The sequence below is a fragment of the Lynx rufus genome, unplaced genomic scaffold (assembly GCF_022079265.1).
Source record: "Lynx rufus isolate CCGP_SWC_20201006 ecotype Redwood Valley unplaced genomic scaffold, mLynRuf1.p SCAF_18, whole genome shotgun sequence".
Taxonomy (NCBI): Eukaryota; Metazoa; Chordata; class Mammalia; order Carnivora; family Felidae; genus Lynx; species Lynx rufus.
Genome location: NW_025814832.1, coordinates 4,088,030 through 4,107,822, shown reverse-complemented (window position 1 = coordinate 4,107,822; position 19,793 = coordinate 4,088,030). Strand labels below are relative to the sequence as shown.

General features: G+C 37.1%; 1 protein-coding gene across 4 annotated transcripts in view; it reads right to left on the bottom strand.

Annotated features, from left to right (window-relative positions):
• Positions 1 to 19,793, bottom strand: part of SSH2 (slingshot protein phosphatase 2) — a 257,857-nt gene that overhangs the window by 189,656 nt on the left and 48,408 nt on the right. For 3 of the 4 annotated variants that reach the window (XM_047080686.1, XM_047080685.1, XM_047080688.1), the window contains exon 2: positions 10,337 to 10,417. The exons of the other annotated variant lie outside the window; for it this stretch is intronic. In XM_047080686.1, the coding sequence (XP_046936642.1) occupies positions 10,337 to 10,417 (81 nt within the window). The remainder of the gene's footprint in view (positions 1 to 10,336; positions 10,418 to 19,793) is intronic. 4 annotated transcript variants of the gene reach the window in all.

The window sequence follows — 19,793 nt, the reverse complement described above, 5'->3', positions numbered from 1 at the left end:
GCCAGGCATCCCAAATTTTGTTCATTAAAAAAAAATTTTTTTTAACATTTATGTATTTTTGAGAGACAGAGTGTGAGTGGGGAGGGACAGAGAGAGAGAGAGGGAGACTCTAGAGCTGACCCTAGGATCTGAGCTGTTAGCACAGAGCACAGAGCCCAAAGCAAGGGCTTGAACTCACAAACTACAAGATCATGACCTGAGCCGAAGTCAGACACTTAACTGACTGAGCCACCCAGGCGCCCCCAAATTTTGTTCATTTGTAAACTTGACATATCAAGTAAGTAATGAGTTATTCTCTTCTTGTGCCACATTGTACTTAGTACACACATCTACTCCATTATTGTACTTACCATACTATATTTTAATAATCTTATTTAGGAATCTCTTTTTCTAGGCTGTGGGTATTTAAGGAAAAGAGATGTCTTCTTATTTCTTTTAAAATAATATTTGTAAGGGGTGCCTGGGTGGCTCAGTTGAGCATCTGACTTCAGCTCAGGTTATGATCTCATGGTTTGTGAATTCAAGTCCCGCATTGGGTTGTGTGCTGACAGCTCAGAGCCTGGAGCCTGCTTCAGATTCTGTCTCCTTCTTCTGCCCCTCCTCTGCTCACGCTTTCTTTCAAAAATAAACATTAAAAAAAATTTTTTTAAGAAAATAAATAAAATAATATTTGTGGGATGAATGGATGAATGAATGAATGAATGGCGTCTATGAAATTCTGTTCTACTCCTCTTTTTCAATTATTTTAGCATTTTTTAAAATGTTTATTTTTGAGAGAGACAGAGCACCAAGTGGGGGAGGGGCAGAGAGAGGGAGACACAGAATCCAAAGCAGGCTCCAGGTTCTGAGCTGTCAGCATAAAGTCTGATGCAGGGCTCAAACCCATGAGCCTCGAGATCTTGACCTGAACCAAAGTTGGACACTTAACCAACTAAGCCACCCAGGTGTCCCTTATTTTAGTATTTTTTAAAAGTAGGTATCACTTGCACATGGTACACAATTAAAAAAAACAGCAACAGGGGCGCCTGGGTGGCGCAGTCGGTTAAGCGTCCGACTTCAGCCAGGTCACGATCTCGCGGTCCGTGAGTTCGAGCCCCGCGTCAGGCTCTGGGCTGATGGCTCAGAGCCTGGAGCCTGTTTCCGATTCTGTGTCTCCCTCTCTCTCTGCCCCTCCCCCATTCATGCTCTGTCTCTCTCTGTCCCAAAAATAAATAAACGTTAAAAAAAAAAAATTAAAAAAAAAAAAAAAAAAAAAAACAGCAACATGATGAACATTAAATAGGTCTCCATCTCACGTCCATTCCTTGAGCCAACAGGTTCTTCTCCCTAAACACAATTGCCGTTTTTAAAATTATTTTTAAAGTTATTTTTATTTATTTTGAGAGAGAGATAGAGAGCAAGCAGGGGAGGGGCAGAGAGAGAGGGAGACAGAATCCCAGGCAGGCTTGAAGGCGATGTTCTCAATGCAGGGCTCAAATTCATGAACGCGAGATCATTACCTGAGCTGAAATTGAGTCAGATCCTTAATAGACTGAGCCACAGGCACCCCACTGTTTTAAATTTTTATATATATTACCAGATACAATCTATGCATATTTAAGGATCTAAATATATTCTTTTTCCTCTAATTGTTTTTCACACAAATGAAACACACACACTGCTTTGCATTTTGGTATTTCAACAACAGAAGACAATTCCATATTAGCTGATATGGAAACACCTTGATAGGCATCTAGGATATTTCAAATTTTTTGTCATTACAAATAGCAAATTTATATCCAAATTTGTCAAATTCATTTACATTGCAATGAATATCCTTCAATATATGAAATTTCACATATATAGGAATATTTCTGGAGGATAAATTCCTAATGAAATTTCTAGAGTAAATGCTATTGGCATACAGAATTTTAATAAATATTTCCAAAATGTCCTCTTATTCTAATTTAGAGTCCACCAACAATATACAGCATTGCTGTTTCCCCTAAGTCCCTGCCAACACAATGCAATATCATACTTATATGACCTTTGCTGATCTGATTGGTATATAATTGGTTATGAGGACTACTGAATGTTTTCTCATATGGTGAAGAGCCATTTATATATCTTTCTGTGAAACTCTGTTAATTTCTTTTGCACATGTTCTATTGTGTGTCTGATCTTAAAAAAATTATATAACACATTACATATTATAGAAATTAGCTCTTTTGTCATATGTGTTGAAAATCTTTTTCCAACGTGTTGTCTTGTGATTTTATTTATAGGATCTTCTAATGTAGAATTTTTGGCTTTATGTATTTGAATTTATCAATGTTTTATGGTCCCTGGGTTTTGTGTCTAATATTAACCACAGTTTACTTAACCATTCCCTTTCTCCTATTATTAAATATAGTCACTAAAATTTTAGTACTACGCTATTTAAATAATTTCTTCAGAGGAAGTTTTCAAGAATTAGATTTCAGGGTCATAGAGTTTCAACGTAATTATAACTTTTGACTGAACTGTCAGATTGCCAGGATTTACAATCTTTACCAGTATAATCATCAAGTTAAGATATAGACATGAATATCATGCACAGACCTTTTCCAAACATAAATTTATACTAAGCACTATTCAAATCTACAGTTAGGTTCATAATCCAGGGTTTAAAAACTTGTATTACACTTCTACAGAATCTAAACAGCTTAAGAACTACTGTTATTTCCTGGGAGGAAAAAGATTAAGTGGACAAATTCTTCTGGAGCAAAGGGGGAGTTCAGAGGACTCTGCTGGAAAATCCTAAGAAAGTAACTTGGCAAATTAAGCATTGCAGTAAAGTCAAAAGAAGACCGCAGCATTTAAATGCAAGGCTATATTTCACTGTTCACTTCGTTCTTTCCCTTCCCAAGAGCAGTTTCCCTTCCTTCAACATTCTCTCCAAGTATCCTGAGGTTCTAGCCACCACGTAACACTCCTCAGTCAGCTTCTTCCATTAGACGTCTTCTGCTTGGCTCCTGGATCAGCACCTTCAAGTTCAAGTTCAAGTAAGGCCAGGAAATAAGATGTTGATCCAAAGTGGAACACCCAGTCCCAGCCCATGCATGCCAAGAGAGCACTTCCTCATGCAAATGTACCTGGTGCAATTATAGCAGAGATTTCCAGCTTCTCTGGAGCTATGTCTATCATTTGCTGAAATCCATATACAGCTTGCAATATTTTTTGATATCCCTTCTTCTTGCTGCCTCCTAGGACTCTCTTTAAAGAAGTATTTTAGGAGGCAGATTTCTTTGGAAAGAAACATTATTATAATTTCTTATTTATAAATTTTATGATGCCCTTCTGGAAATTTGGTACGGTGTCATGATAGGAATGCTTGTCAGACCAGATAGGAGAGTCTGGCAGATTCCAAGCACATGTCTGACAGGCAGTATAGCTTAGTGAGCATAGCCTTGGAAATCAGACTTGAACTTTATCACTTCCTAAATGTGTGACACTAAGCAAATCCCTGAACAATTCTGAACTAAAATATCACCATGTTAGGGAGGCCCTTCTTGACCACCCTTTATCTAACTGGCTATGCTGCTTTGTTATTCTTTATTATTATTTTCCCATTTGTATTTTCCATTGCACTATCAAATTTTATAATTGAATATTTATTTGTTTTTTATTATGTGTCTTCCCCTGTAAGTTCCATTAGGGAAAGGGTTTGGTTTGTTCACCACTGGATACTCATTGCCTAGCATGGTACCTGCCACAGAGGAGACTCAAATAACTGTAGAATAAATGGGCTCAGTTTTATTATTCCTAAAACATTGCCCACATCAGAGATGCGGCACATGAGATAATACATGTAAAAACATTCCTACAGAGCCAGGAACATGGTTAGTGTTCAACAAATGTTAGCCATTATTTTACTTATAGTTCTCAGCAAGTCCTGGCCTTTGTAACTCAAGCTTCCTAATTGTAAAGTGAAAGGAAAAATTACTAACCCTTCCCTATTGCCAAAGTATACTGTGAGATTACAAAAAATAAACAGAAGGTATTAGGAGGGACTCAGAAGACAGGATCCATTAAGATTAAGAATCTGTTAAATTTACATTCTCCCATCACATTTGTCTTAATCACTGCCATCCACTGCTCTCTTCAGAGTTAGCAGTTCTTGCCTAATAGTCTGAAATTGCAAATTCACTAGAACTTCACCCCAACCACTGGGTAAAATGATATCTGGGAGAGCAAAGTTTGAGAAGGACTGTGCTTAAGTACAACAGTGGCAGCACTCTAGAGATTCACAGAAAGAATGGAGAATTAATCTGGCTATAAAATAACCTGGTGATATATCCAATTTCTGATGACACATACTATTCTACCTCTTGAAACATGAAACTTTATTATTATTAAGCTACCTCTTTTTCCCCTATACTTCTATCAATGGTGTGTCTTTACAATATCCCAAATTCAGTCTTCAGATGCCCCTAGATCTGTAATCTTATAATTCCTCCCTACGGAATTTCTAAGAACCATGATTCTTAACATTGGCTGTGTGAAGTAACCACCTACGTACCTTGTAAAGAATACAGATGTCCAAGACCCACTGAATGAGAAAGTCGATAAGGTAAGATTTGAGTCTCTATTTTTTAGAAGATCCATAGATTACTCTGGTGCAAAAACAGAGCTGAGAACCACTATTCCATTTGCCCCAACCCCCTAGCACTAGAATAACAATATTCCATTCAAAGGCAAAGGTAATCCAGCATAAGATGAAAAGCTCAAATAAGTGTCAGGCAGACCTGGCTGTCACTACCAGCATGGTACATACCTCACACAAGCCTCTTTTTCTTTAGCTTTAAATGGGAAATACTAAAAGTCCTTAACCTCAAAAATTTGGATTCAACACTAATGTGTATGAAAATCACTTAGCGTGTCTGGCAAATAGTAATTGCTAAATAGATTGCTTACCTTCCAAAGGGTAACTCATTTCCAAACTGTAATCTAAAAAAACCCTGTATAATTTTATTAATGAAAAATCCTACAAGTCATGCCATCTTCTGCTTTTCTTGCTTTCCTAAACCAAAATAAGGAACAAGTACACCCGAACAGGCCCTGCCTCAGATTATGGAAGCAGGATAACTCAGCTAGTTGGAGCTTTTATTTGGTTGATTTTATAAATCAGGTCAAGCTCTTGGTGTCTGCCTACAATTATTTCACTGCTACATTCTATATCCTTGTGCCAGATGTCGCCAAAATATGTCTCTGGTCAAAAGAAGGGCCAGAAGTCAGACCAATATAAAACCAGTACAGGGGAAAGCCTGGTGTGCCTGAAGCATCATTTTGAGATTCCATTACCCAAGGCATTCCATATATGTATGCAACTTGCAAATCACTATGGTAGGCACTGTGGCAAATATAAAGAAGAATAAAAGAAAGCTTCTGGCCCTTCAATAATCATTTTACAAATTTAAATAATATATTTTAGAAATTGCCACAAGTTATTCGGACCACAAGCCAAATCAAGGGTGGTGAAGAAAAATAAAAATGGTCAAGATGTCCACTTTTTCCTCTTCCCTCACAGCACTGGATGGACTACAAACTTAAATTGTGCCCACAGACAACAGTGGCACTGTCCTGACTCTGTGGAAGACATGGTGACATCAGGGAATCCTACATCTGTCCTTGCTCTCTACTTAGCACAGAAAATGTGCCAGACCCTCTAAGTACCTTACATAAATCTTATTTAATTCTAACAACACTCTGAGACAGGTACTATTATTAATCCCATTTTACAGATGGGAGAAAGGAGGCTTAGAGAAGTGACATCATGAGCCAGGAAGTAGAGTTGCGACTCTGACCCAGGTTGTCTGAATCTTGAGCTGTAATAAAACTCACATCTCTTTGGCAACAAATTTTCTTATTTTTATCCTTTTTATATTTGTGTATGTTCTCTAGTGAAATGGTATCTCTGTAAATCAGCCTGCAAAAATGGAAAAAAATACAATACCGAGAGCTAAAAGAAAAAAGGTAAATACAAACCATCAGAAATGACTAGGTGCACATACTATCAGCCTACACCATCACCACCTTCCAGCCAACTACTTTGGTTATCATTGTATCTCTGAGTTTATCTACGATCTACTGTTTAGTGTGTCTGCTCACAATATCTAGAGTCTTACAAAAGTAGATTTAATGACAATAGCAGTTCTCCCCCCTTTCCAAAAAAATTTTTTTTAACGTTATTTATTTATTTTGAGAGAGACAGAGACAGCGCAAATGGGGTGGGGCAGAGAGAGAGGGAGAGAGAAACCCAAGCAGGCTCCACACTGTCAGCGCAGAGCCTGATGTGGGGCTTGAACTCACGAACCTTGAGATCATGACCTGAGCCAAAACTGAGTCAGGCGCTTAACCGACTGAGCCATCCAGGTGCCCCAATTTTCCCCCCTTAAATATAGTTTTACTTTCTAAGCTGACAAATAATTCATTGTTTTGATCATCCCATATACCACATTCTAAAACTTAAAACATACAAGAAAAACAAGATGCTTCAGAAGAATCCTAAAGATTAAAGTGCCTTCTGTTCTCAACCCATAGGCTGACTACTCAATAGCAGGCCTTGAATTAGGGCTTGCTTATCTTAATGCTAATAACTTTTTACAATTCTTAAATTTATCTTAAACATAGGTTAAACATTCTCTCTCTCCAAAGCCATTTCTCCCACAAAATGACTACACATGAAAACCTCCATAGAAGTTGCCATCTAGAAGGATACTGCTATATTCTGAGACACCTGGCCTGCCCTAGAAAAGAATGCAAATCTACAGTTTAAAAATGTAAAGTATGCTACACCAAATAATTCTTACATTTTAGATTTCCCTTTTTGTCTGCCTTTTCCACATTTGATTCAAGGGTAACATTTTCTTTTTTTCTTTCTTTAATAACAGAAGGCTAACACTTCTTCCTTTCACTGGGCTAATCAAACAAAATGCTGTTTTGATTGTAGGGAAGGGAAATGCATTCCCTACAAAGATATAATATCCAAGCATAGGAATGAAACAGACCATAAAAATAGTATGACCACCCATATGTGTCCCTCCTCCTGTTTGGTAGAGTGGGAGTGGGGTCAGAAGACCAGGGGAAGGAGAGAAAGAAAGAAATTGTATCCTGAGGAAAAAAACTAACATAACAAGCATTTTCCTGACCTCCAGGCTGGGGAAGATATAACCCTGCAATAGTAATGAATCTGCTTGGTTCTAGCTGAACCCCAACAAACATGGTAATTGGAATTCCAGCTTACATAGAGCTTTTTCTCCTTTAAGGCAGGAAAGCAAGGTATGGGGATGAGGAATAGAGAGGACTCTCAGGAATCTCGGTGGCTACTGTGGCTAACAGTACCCCAACCTGCTTTAGTCACTGCCTACATTCTTTCCTATCTGAAGCCAAAGTGAAATTCCTGCAGCTAAGGCCAGTATCTTCTCCTCTGCTACCTTTTCCAGTCACACTGTCAAGCCTGCTCTGGGGGCAGGCAGTCCCTCTTTCCATTATGGAGACCTCCAACAACCCTGTACACAGCAAAGGGAACAAGAAGCTGCTTCTACCCTTTATCTGCTTCCCCAGAGGCTGAATAGGACCAGAGAAGAGGGAGAAGCTTTTCTACACTCCTCCCTTCTCTTCTAAGAAAGCCCCAAGAGATCTAAGGCAGCCATCCCCTCTTTGCCTCCAGCCAAGTTTCTTTCCACTCATCCACATATTTCTTTTCTTCTCCCCATGTACTGCATATGAATGATTTTCTCCTCTCCTTTTCATGGCTTTCCATAAAAATCCATAAAACTAAGCTGTTGAAGCATAGTTATACATTCTCCTAGGGTAGATTTTTTTAAATTCAGTTTTATTAAGGTAAAATTGACAAATAAAACTGTAAGATTCTAAGGTATACATCATGGTGCTTTGATATACATATACATTGTGAAAAGATCCCCCCCCATCTTCAGATATTTATCTTCTCTGTGAGAACATTTAAGTTCTGCTTTTTTAGCCATGTCAAATTATCAAATGCAATGTTATCAACTATAGTCACCATGTTTTACATTAGATCTTCAGAACTTATTCATCTTATAGCTGAAAGTTTGCTCTTAGGGTAGATTCTATATTTTATGCCTAACTTCCATGGCCCTGGGCCCAGTGATTAGTACAACATAGTCAATCAGTGCTTGGAGATGAATGAATGCATGCATGCATGCATGCATGAATGAATATAGATAACGAAAGTTCATAATTCTGTTATCCCGAGATTGAAGAGAAAGTTCTTCAGTGATTGACTTTATGTGCTACTCTTCTATACAATAGTTAACTTCTATTTCAAATAGTTATCAAGATCCCATGCAATTTCCTTTGAAGAAAATTCAAAGTGGAGATTTCAATCAGTTTGTTCTCCAAACAATTTTGTTTTCAAGTTTAAGGCATCAAACTGGGAAGGAGATCTTCAACCTCCTTTGACATGAGGGTGGGAATGGGAGCTGAGGACAGGGGGAAAACATATAGGAAATACTTCCTAAGCAACCAAATAGGAGGATAATTCAATACTTTTTAAGAGCCAGCCAAATACATGTAACCACTTTTGCCTTATAAAGAGGAAAAGATAACAAACCTGACTGAAATGAATGAAATCTGGCAATAAAATAAAGCGATCCAGAATAATCTGCAAATATACATACCCAATTAATTGTTTCTCAGAGAACCATTAAAACTAGAGTCATCTTTTCCCCACATGTGCACAACTTCATAAAAATTTTCTTCATATAGATTGCCATGCATTGGTCTCTTTAAGACAAAGTCAGCCAAAAAATAAGGCAGTCTAATCCAGAAGATGCCACTGCACTCTGAGCAAAGTAAATCTTGAGGAAACTATATAAACAGCCTTGGTACATATTCCATCAATGATGCTGCTGCCTGCTGATAATGAGATCACTGATGACAGCACTGATGGGTGCTGAGATCTGACATCAGCGCTGCCCCTGCTTATCACACAACACTGGGCAAAGAATACAACCTTTCTACCCTCAGTTTGTCATCTACAAAATGTTGATAATAAATGAGTGTTCATGTGAATTCATCAATGTTTTCAAGCACTAGGGAATGAGCACAGCTCCAGCTATTAGTGAGTCACAATAACTAACTTAATGCCATTTCAGACTCATCATCAACGCTGAAGGACGTGCAAGTGGGTCAGTCAATATAATAGTTGGATGAAGTCCTGAAATAGCGATCACCTTCTCTGTGAAATGAAGGTGAAGTAAAGAAGACAGTTTAAGAGCAGGCTAGGCTGTACTATGGTGATATACTTAAGAGGCCCTACTTACTTCGAGAATTTCAATTGGTGAAACTTTAACATTTATAGAGTGCCTACTATATACAATAAACATCCTAAAATAGACAGGATCCAGATTTTATCATCAAGGTTTGTAGAACCTAGCATTAGCCATGGCTAGCAAAGGCAGTTATCCTGTTACAAGAGATATTTAAATTTTTTAAAAGTCAATTTAAGTCTTTCTCTAACTAACTTCAGCCTGATTCAGCCTGGGCAATTTGTGGTAATTAAGCAACTATTTTGGGGGTCCAGTGAGATAAGTAAATTTATAACATCTCATGAAATGTATTTAGTTAGATAGCATGATCCAGTAATTAAAACATTATTTGGCTTAACATTCTCAACAGCCAGGATGTGTTAGGTCTACGTCTATGGGGCATAAAGGTCCAGTGGAGCACAATACCAAGCAGTTGCCACAGGGAAAAGGAAACTACTGACCATTAAAAAATGTAAGGGGGCGCGTGGGTGGCTTACTCGGCTGAGCGTCTGACTTCAGCTCATGTCATGATCTTATCATGGTTCATGGTCATCTTATGGTTCATGAGTTCAAGCTCCACATTGGGCTCAATGCTGTCAGCGTAGAGCCCACTTTGGATTTTCTGTCCCCCTCTCTCTGCCTCACCCCTGCTTGTGCTCTCTCTCTCAAAAATAAAATAAACATTAAAAAACATTTTTTTAATGTAAAAAGCCCACTAAAACAATCATCTTTACTGAGGGAGAACTCACTCAAAGTTTCAGGTTACATTTTTCTACTTTGGTAAATACACCTTGAATGGAGATTATTATGCATACAAATATACTCATATTTATATTTATAAATATAATGCTTATATGCTCATTCCAAGTCCCTTATTTGCTTTCACAGACTATGTATTTTGCTGAGTGAGGCCAAACAGATGAAACAATAGGTACTGTATCTCAGTTGCATTTGAAAGCCAAGTTTACCCAAAAAGCTTTCACTTGGAATTACCAAAGGCTGTATAAAAACATATACCTACGTACATTGGAACCACTAAAGATATCTGATTCTTCACATTCACAGGAAAGTAACACTGCTGATTCACTGTCTTCCAAATGAGAACTCTGTAATACAAACAAGATCATTTCACAGATCCAGATGAATGGGGCCATAAGCCTGAGGGAAAAGCCAGCAGACATCACCGAGTCATGTTAGCTCATACGTGAGAAGCTGAAATTCTGATTAGTGATGGCTATTTTGGAGAGAATAAAGCCAACAAGTTGATTGGTTAGGTGACCAGAAAACTGATTGAGGCATGTTTGATTAGCTGAAGCATTTTCTATGGTTTCCAATTTGGGCAATGGGGTGTCCCTTTTCTGTAAAGATGGTATTACTAACTGTTTACAGTATGTACTCTGGACTATTCCCAGAGGGTAGGTTTGTGTTCATTTATCCTCATATCCAAAGGTACATATTTAATATGACTGTTTAGAGTCAGGCTTCAGAATATAACATAGGACATGACTGGAGGTATCTAACTACTAGCCTCATCAGCCATCTTCTAACAAGTGTTTATAAGAACAGCCAAAAGATATGCCCTACCCAAGTCCACCTGACGGATGCCAGAAAACAATTTAAAACCTTTCTTCCACTGTCCAATCTCTTTTTCAAAATCTGTCTAGGAGACAGATAAGGAAAACGAGACAAAAGAGTGAAATAATTAGCTGGTAACACAAGAATATTCTTCCCTTATGACTAACAACACCACAAAAAAGAGAAGAAGAAAAAAAGCTCCAACTCTCACCCATTAAGTTCCACCCAAATGTTTGCTGTTTGAGTAAAAGCTACTGGAAACTGAGCTATCCCTACATAAAGATGTAAATGCTTATGTCATCAAAACTTCTCACTATTGTATTATCAAGCAATTCCACTTCTGGGTATAAATCCAAAAGAGCTGAAATCAGGATCTGGAAGAGGTGTCTGCACTACCATGTTCATGGCAGCACTATACACAATAGCCAAGATGATGGAATCAATCCAAATGTCCAACAACAGACAAATGGTTAAAGAAAAAGTGATATATACATACAATGGATATTATTCAGCCTGAAAAAAAGGAAATCCTAAGTGAAATAAGCCAGTAACAGAAAGACAAATATTACACAATTCGACTTATTTGAGGTATCCAAAATAATCAAATTCACAGTAGCACAAAGCAGAATGGTGGTTTCCAGGGCCTAAGGGGGAAGGAGTATTGAGAGTTCTTCTTTAAAGAGTACAAAGTTTCGGTTTAGTGAGCTAAAAAAGTTATAGAGGTCTGCTATATGACAGAATGCCTACTGTTAACAATATTCCATTGTGTATTTAAATTTTTGGTAGGAGGGCATACCTCATGCTTAAATGTTCTTACCACAAAACAAATAAACAACAACAAAAAAATGCAAAGAGGCATGAGGAAACTTTGGGAGGTGACAGATAGGTTTAGAGATGGTTATAGTGATGGGTTTCACAGGTGTATGCATGTGTCCAAACTCATCAAATTGTACACATTAACAATGTCTGCCTTTTGTATATCAGTTATATCTCAATAAAGCTCTCAAATGACAAAAAAAAAAAAAACAAACCCACCTTGCTACCAGTGGCTGAAACTTAATCTTATATTAACTACTCTGTGGCTATCCTAGTTGACTCTTACTTTGACTTTTCAAAGCTGAAACTACATTTAAACCTACTTAATACCTGTAGAGATTGAGTTTTGGAGTACAAATAAACAACTGAAAAAAAAAAAAGTAAAGCTCAGAGCTATTATTTCTGGTAAGTGCCTTTTCCTGGTTTATCTTCTTTTTTCCTACCCTGATCTTTTGCCTACTTTAGTTTTCCCTCTTACAACCAAGTCTCATCTTCCATTTTCCCTCCCTCTTCCTCTTTTAGAAAATAAACAGAAACAACCAAACATTTAAAATCACTTTTTAAATCCTACAAATGCAAAATCTCTTTATTCCTCACTCCCTTGAATTTTGGAGGGGGGAATAATAAGAACATTTACTTTCCACTTGTCTTTAAAAAAAAAAAATCAGACTACAAAATACTTGAAGACTTCTAAAAGTCATATTAGAAAAGCTAAAGGCATAATTAAAAAAACTAAAATATTTGAAGAAATTAATAAGGTAGAGATCAAAACTGCTTTCAATTCTCTCAAATTCTCGGATCACAACAGATGACAACATAAGTAATATTAAGCATATCAATAGTGGCTTGTCACTGCCACAGTGTACAATTAATCCAAATTACACTAAGATTTTGAAAATTTTCATTCTTAAAAATATTTCAGCATGTTTACATGATTTCTTTTAAAATATCTTCCAAGAAGGTGGTTCTGTGATGACTTACACTCCTAAAGTTATTTTAAGACTTTACTGCATACGTATTAATTGTAATTTAATTCATTAAGTTACAAGGTATCAATTTAAGTGTGTTGGCAGCATTAAAAATAATTGGTTCACGGAACAAGTATTTACCAGCAAACAACATATTTAGTTCCAAATTAAAATCTAATCCTAAAGGAAGACAAAGGATATTTCAAGTTCTTTCCTCTGCTTTCTGGGGTACTTGGTAATTCCAGTTCCTGAGTTGTTCCTGGGTTCTGCAGAGTGAACTGTCTTGCTTATAACTATAAAGGACTTATTCCAAGAATGAATGAATATTTAGGAATTCTATTAATATAATTTAGCATATTAGGTCAAATGAGGAAAACTATAAGATTTATCTAAATAGATGCTAAAAAGTACTTGATAAAATTAACATTAGTAAACTGGGAATAAAAGATGCTACCTTGATCCACTCCCAGGTGGACTTTTATATATACATAGTACTTCTCAAGTTGGCAGGCTCTTCCCCAACTTGGCCTTGCCTGAATTTCATATTGAACAAAATCCTCCAGTGTTTTTCTAGCATGAGGATAGTGATCATGCCCAGTTTGTAGTGCAGATGTCAATTCTCTTTTCTTTTCCTTCTTTCTCCTCCTTCCCTTCTTAAATGTCCCTTTGGCCAATTTTGAAGTGGATAATGTCAAATTCATATTTTTGCATTAGAAGTGCCAAGTCCAAATCTTAACTAAACTAAATTGAGTTCATACCCTGGTTCTGACACCTACTAGCCATGGGATGGTGAACACATTACTTAATCACTCTGAGCTCAATTTCCTCATCCATAAATATAGGCACGAAAATAGCATTTATCTAATAGGGGCACTGGAAATATTGCATGAGAGATAATACAGGAAAAGCACGCAGCATGACTTAGTTACTGATGTCACTACTATTGCTCCTGCTGTTGCTGCTGCTGTTAATGATGATAATAATAATAGAGTAATAATCTCCCTATTAGATGTAAAAGGCTTATAAATTTGCATTAAATTCCCTTTCAAAGAAACTTTTACCATATAGGGGAATTTTGCTTCTATAAAATTATAGGTGTTGGGGTGCCTGGGTGGCTCAGTAGGTTGAATGACCAACTCTTGGTTTCGATTCAGGTCATGATTTTGTGGTTTGTGGGTTTGAGCCCTGCGTTGGGCTCTGCGCTAACAGCGCGGAACCTGCTTGGTATCCTCGTGCCCCTCTTTTTTTCCTGTCCCTCCCCACTCACTCTCTCTCTCAAAATAAATAAACTTTAAAAATATATAGGAGTTTCACTTCTAAATACAGACAACTTTGTATACCCTATATAACCCTGAAGTTTTGAGTTCACAATGAGTCATTCATTACCATTTATTGTACCCCTACTATGTACTAAGCAATTTTCTGGGTGCTATATTAGCTACAGGAAAATTCTAAACAAAAAGGGAAAGATAACTGAACAGGCTCCAGAATTAGTTTTTTGTTTTTTATGAAGATGAAAAACTACAAAAAGAAGTGTATGGCTCTATGGAAATATGCTTTGGCTAAGCATTTGAGAAAAACAAGGGCCAAGATTGTTGGTAAGGAAAACACATCCGTATATAACAAGAAGTTTCAATCCAGAATAGCTTCTAAGCAACAATTATAGTAATGAAATGTTGCAATCTTTATATGGAATGCATGATGCAAGGACTCATGTACTAAGAAGGATGTTTTGAAGAATGTTAAAATCTAACTTGTCCAGTTACCTACCAATTTGTAAGCAGAAGTCTTAAGAAATAATCCCACAAGAGTCAAAACCTGTTTCTACTGTTAAGTGTCTTTTATTCTATTCTTGTTGTATACAGGTTATGTGATTTTTAAGAAGCAGAAAATATTGGCTATTATATTTCTTTTGTCTTTTCTATTTTCATTTATATTTTCTCCCCCAACTTTTTTCGGAGGTTCTAAGTGAACACACTGCACTTATTCTTAAAGAAACTAGAGATTTTAAAAATATACTATTAGATACCAAACCATAACATATATGTGTACCTTAAAGCCTAATGACCACTTTGAAACTAAGTTTTTAACTCTTTAAAGGCCAAAGCAAGAAGGTCTTATTTATCCTGACACTTAGACATAGCTGGATTGACAAAGCGATTTCACAGTCTAAACATGACCCAAGTGAGAAAACCCTCTCTGCAGTCCCTAACCCCAAGTTACAGATTTAAAAACCTTATGACTTCCTCTCTCCCTTCCTCCTTCCATTTCCTTCTCCCTTCCTTCCTTCCTCTCTCTCTTTCTCTCTTTCTTTCATTATATTTCCATTACTTATTTTATAACTAGAAGTTTGTGCCTTTTGACTGCCTTTATCCATTTTGCCCAGTCTTTCCCCAACCTCTGGCAGTCACCAATCCGTTCTCTGTGTCTCTGGTTCTCTGTGTCTATGAGCTCAAAATTATTGTAAATTACGGTAAAAAATCATGACTTCAATATGTAATATATGCATGTGGCCAATAAAATTCAGAAGCTGTCAAGGAGTATGTAAGTTTTCCTCCCATCCCTGTCCTCCCACTTCCTAATTCTCTACAATCCCATTCTCATAAGTAATCACTATGTGAGTTTCTTGGGATTTTTTCAGAGATATTGTGTGTGTGTGTGTGTGTGTGTGTGTGTGTGTGTGTGTATACTTTCTCTAAAAATACACAATGAAAGCACACTACACCTATTTTTCTGTCATTGCCTTTTAAACTTGTCTTTGGTTTCACTATTTTTAAAACTTCGAATTGTGGTAAAATAATATAACATAAAATTTACCATCTTGACCATTTTCAAGTAAAGAGTTCATTAGTATTAGGTATATTCACATTGTTGTTCAACCAATCTCTAGAACTTTTTCATCCTGCAAAACGAAAATTCTATATCCATTAAAAAACGAATTTCCCCTTCCCATAGCCCCTGGCAACCACTATTCTGTTTTTTTATTTTTATGAGTTTGATTTCTCTGAATACCACAGGTAAGTGATATTATACAGTATTTCTCTTTTTGTGACTGGCTTATTTCACTTAGCATGTGTCAGAATTCCTTTCCTTTTAAGGCTGAATAATATTCCATTGTATATATATCACATTTTTTAATCTATTTATTGGTCAGTGGATATTTATTTCAGTATTTTTTTATCACTGCTATTTCATTGTGTAGATATTCCAAAATACATTTAATCACTCTCCTATTAATGGACTCAGATTACTTGTAACTGTATTCATTTTTCTAATTTGCTGTAACAAAATACCACAAACTTAACAGTTTAAACAACACAAAATTTATTATCTTTATAGCTCTAGAGGTCAGTAGTCCTAAAATCAAAGTGGTGGCAGACCCATGTTCCTTCTGGAGGCTCTAGGGGAGTATTACAGGCTGAATTGTGTTCTCTCCACCCCGTCCCCATTTATATGTTGAACTCCTAATCCCTAGGACCTCATAATGTGACTCTATCTGGAGATATGGTCTTTAGAGAGGTAATTAAATTAAAATAAGGTTTATTAGGGTGGGTCCTAATACAATATGACTGGCGGCCTTGTAAGAGGAGGAGATCAGGACACAGACACTGAGAGGAAAGACAATGTGAAGACAGAGACAAGACAGACACCTACCAGCCAAGGAGAGAGATATTAGGGGGAAAAAAATCAACCCTAGCAACACCTTGAATTCTGACTTCTAGCTTCCAGAACTGTGAGAAAATTAATGTTGTTTAAGCCACTAGTCTATGGTACTTGTTTTGGCAGCCCTAACAAACTAATACAGGCAGAATCCGTTTCCCTGCCTTTTCCAGTAACTAGAGGCCACCTACACTCCTTGGCTTGTGGCTCCCTTCCTGCATCTTTAAAGTCAGCAAAGGTAGGGTGAGTTTTTCTTATATTTTATCAATACAACCTCTTCTCTGTCTCCATCTTTCACTTTCAAAGGCCCTTATAATTATATTTCCCCTTATTCCAATAATCCAGGATACTCTGCCTATTTTAAAGTCATCTAATTAGCAAACAATTCCATCTGCAACCTTAATCCGCCCCCTGCCCCAACCATGTAACATGATATATTTGCAGGTTCACAGGGGATTAAGATGAGGAGACTCTTTGGGTGGGAGGAGGACATGTTCTCCCTACCACAGAATCTTCTTTTCTGCAAGTTTTACTGGGGAAAATAATTGTTTTATAGAACCCAGTATTCATACCTAGTATAGCAGGAACCACAAAATTAAGTAAATAACACTACAGACATATACTTTGTATATAAAGAGGATCCTAAACACCTAACAGCAGCAGTAGAATGTTTGAAATTGCTTTTTCTGGATGATGATTTGGATTTGATTCAACCATAGTATTTCACATAGGCCTGTTTGTAATCAATGGTACAGATCTGTAAGAAAACTGGCTAGTATTAAGGATGGTGCAGCCATTGTGGAAAACAGTATGGAGGTTCCTCAAAAAGTTAAAAATAGAACTAACCTATGATCCAGCAATTATACTACTAAGCATTTACCTAAAGGATACAAAAATACAGACTTGAAGGGGTACACGCACCCTGATGTTTATAGCAGCATTATCAATAATAGCCAAACTATGGAAAGAGCACAAATGTCCATCGATGAATGAATGGATAAAGAAGATGTGGTATATATACACAATGGAGTTATTACTCAGCAATCAAAAAGAATGAAATCTTGCCATTTGCAACTATGTGGATGGAACTGGAAGGTATTATGCTAAGTGAAATTAGTTAGAGAAAGACAAATATCATATAACTTCATTCATATGAGGACTTTAAGAGACAAAACAGATGAACATAAGGGAAGGGACACAAAAATAATATAAAAACAGGGAGGGGGACAAAACAGAAGAGACTCATAAATATGGAGAACAAACTGAGGGTTACTGGAGGGGTTGTGGGAGGGGGGATGGGCTAAATGGGTAAGGGGCACTAAGGAATCTACTCCTGAAATCATTGTTGCACTATAGGCTAATTTAGATGTAAATTTTAAAAAAATGAAAAATAAAATAAAAAATAAATAAATAAAAGCCTTTCTAGACTTGGGAAAAAAAAAAGAAGATGTGGTATATATACACGATGGAATATTACTCAGCCACCAAAAAGAATGAAATCTTGCCATTTGTAACCATGTAGATGAAACTAGAATGTATTATTTTAAGCAAAATAAGTCAGTCACAGAAAGACAAATACCATATGATTTCACTCATATGTGAAATTTAAGAAACAAAACAGATGAACATATGGGAAGGGGGAAAAAAAGAGAGAGGGAAACAAACCATAAGAAACTCTTAACCATAGAGAACAAACTGAGGGTTGATGGAAGGATTGGGTGGGGGATGGGCTAGATGGGTGATGGGTATTAAGGAGGGCACTTGTTATGATGAGCACTGGGTGTTACATGTGATGAATCACTAAATTCTGCTCCTGAAACCAATGTTACATTATATGTTAACTAATTAAATTTAAATAAAAATTAAAAAAAAAAAAGAAAAAAAAGGATATAATCTATGTCCACTGAAGGACAGCAATAATTAGACTGAGTCACCTAGAGTTTAAATCAGGATTAACTAACTGATGGTTCCTTCTTCTAGGCATTCACAGTTCCTTGTACATATATTTTCTAATCCTTATTTCATTCTACTATAAGTATCTCTCTATATATTGTTTCCCTCCCTCTAGACTATAAGTTTTCAACTTATATCTTTAGGGCCTGGCATACACTCAGCATTCAATAAATGTTCAGTGAATGAGTGACTTAGCATTAGTTGATGCAATTCTTCCTTGTTGTCAACAACAACAGTACAAATTGAAGATGAGTTATGATCTTTGTGTATAGCTATGGTTAAGACACCAAGAATCTTCTCCAAACACAAGATGTTTGTCCTTTAATTAGTCATAGTAGCAACAGCTCCTACTGAAGAGCCAACTGTTACATGAGACACTGCCTTCCTTGGGCTCCAAGTCAACATGGAGGCTTTAAGCCAAAAGAGCATCTTTATTTCTTAGAGATACTTAGAAGGTTGGCTTGTCAGTGGCTGAGGCAGTCCAGGTATTCAGCACTCCCTAACTTTCATGTGCAATTTAGCCCATTTCACCTGCAGAGGTATTGCTGCTTTTCACTCTTTGCAGGTAACATGTAGCTATTTTCTGGTAAGCATAATAGGCATGTTTCCCCACCCACTGCTCCCTTCAGAAGTTACAGAATCTCTCAATGTAAATCTTACCCATCCTTCAAAGACCACTCAAATCTCAGAATTTCAGGGAGTTTCAAAATGATGACTTCAGCCTCAGTCATCTCCCTCTCCTCTGAGCCTTCATAACTTTGGCAGGGTTGGCAAACTATAGCCTATTTTCATATGGCCAGCAAACTAAGAATGTTTTTCACATTTTTAAAGGGTTGTGTTTTTTTGTTTTTTAAAGAAGAAGAAGAAGAAGAAGAAGAAGAAGAAGAAGAAGCAGCAGCAGCAGCAGCAGAAGCAGCAAGGAAGAGGATGCAAGAGACCATTTGTGGCCAGCAAAACCTAAAATATTTACTATCAGGCTTTCAACATGAAAAGGTTGCCAACCTCTACCCTAGAGCATACAATTTTGCCTAATGAGAAAGTGCCTAGAACTGTCATCTTTACAGATCACAGTCTTAGCTCCCCTTAGTAGACTCTCCCTGTTGTCTACCAACAGTCATCTCTCAACTCTGTCATCTATTAGTCCTACCATCTGTCATTTTAGCCTTCCTGCAGGCTAGCGCACAGTATCCTAATCCCGGTCAACAAAAGCTAAGGCAAGTCTGCTTGAGGGAAAGATTTTCCACCCTGATAAAGGAGAACTGAGAAAAACAACAATAAAAACCCTGCCCTTTTTCTGCCTTTGGATGCAGTGGTGCAAAGATATGAGGTCTACAGCTGTGACAAGTCATTTTGTGACCTGGAAAGGGGAGGCTCAAGAACAGAAGGCAACATGCTAAGGATGACAGAGCACAAAAGATGAAAAGAATCCAGAACCTTGATAACTGCATTGAGCCACTGCCTTACCTCCGACCTTTTTATGTTTAAAAGGTTACAGTTTATCCCATTTTTC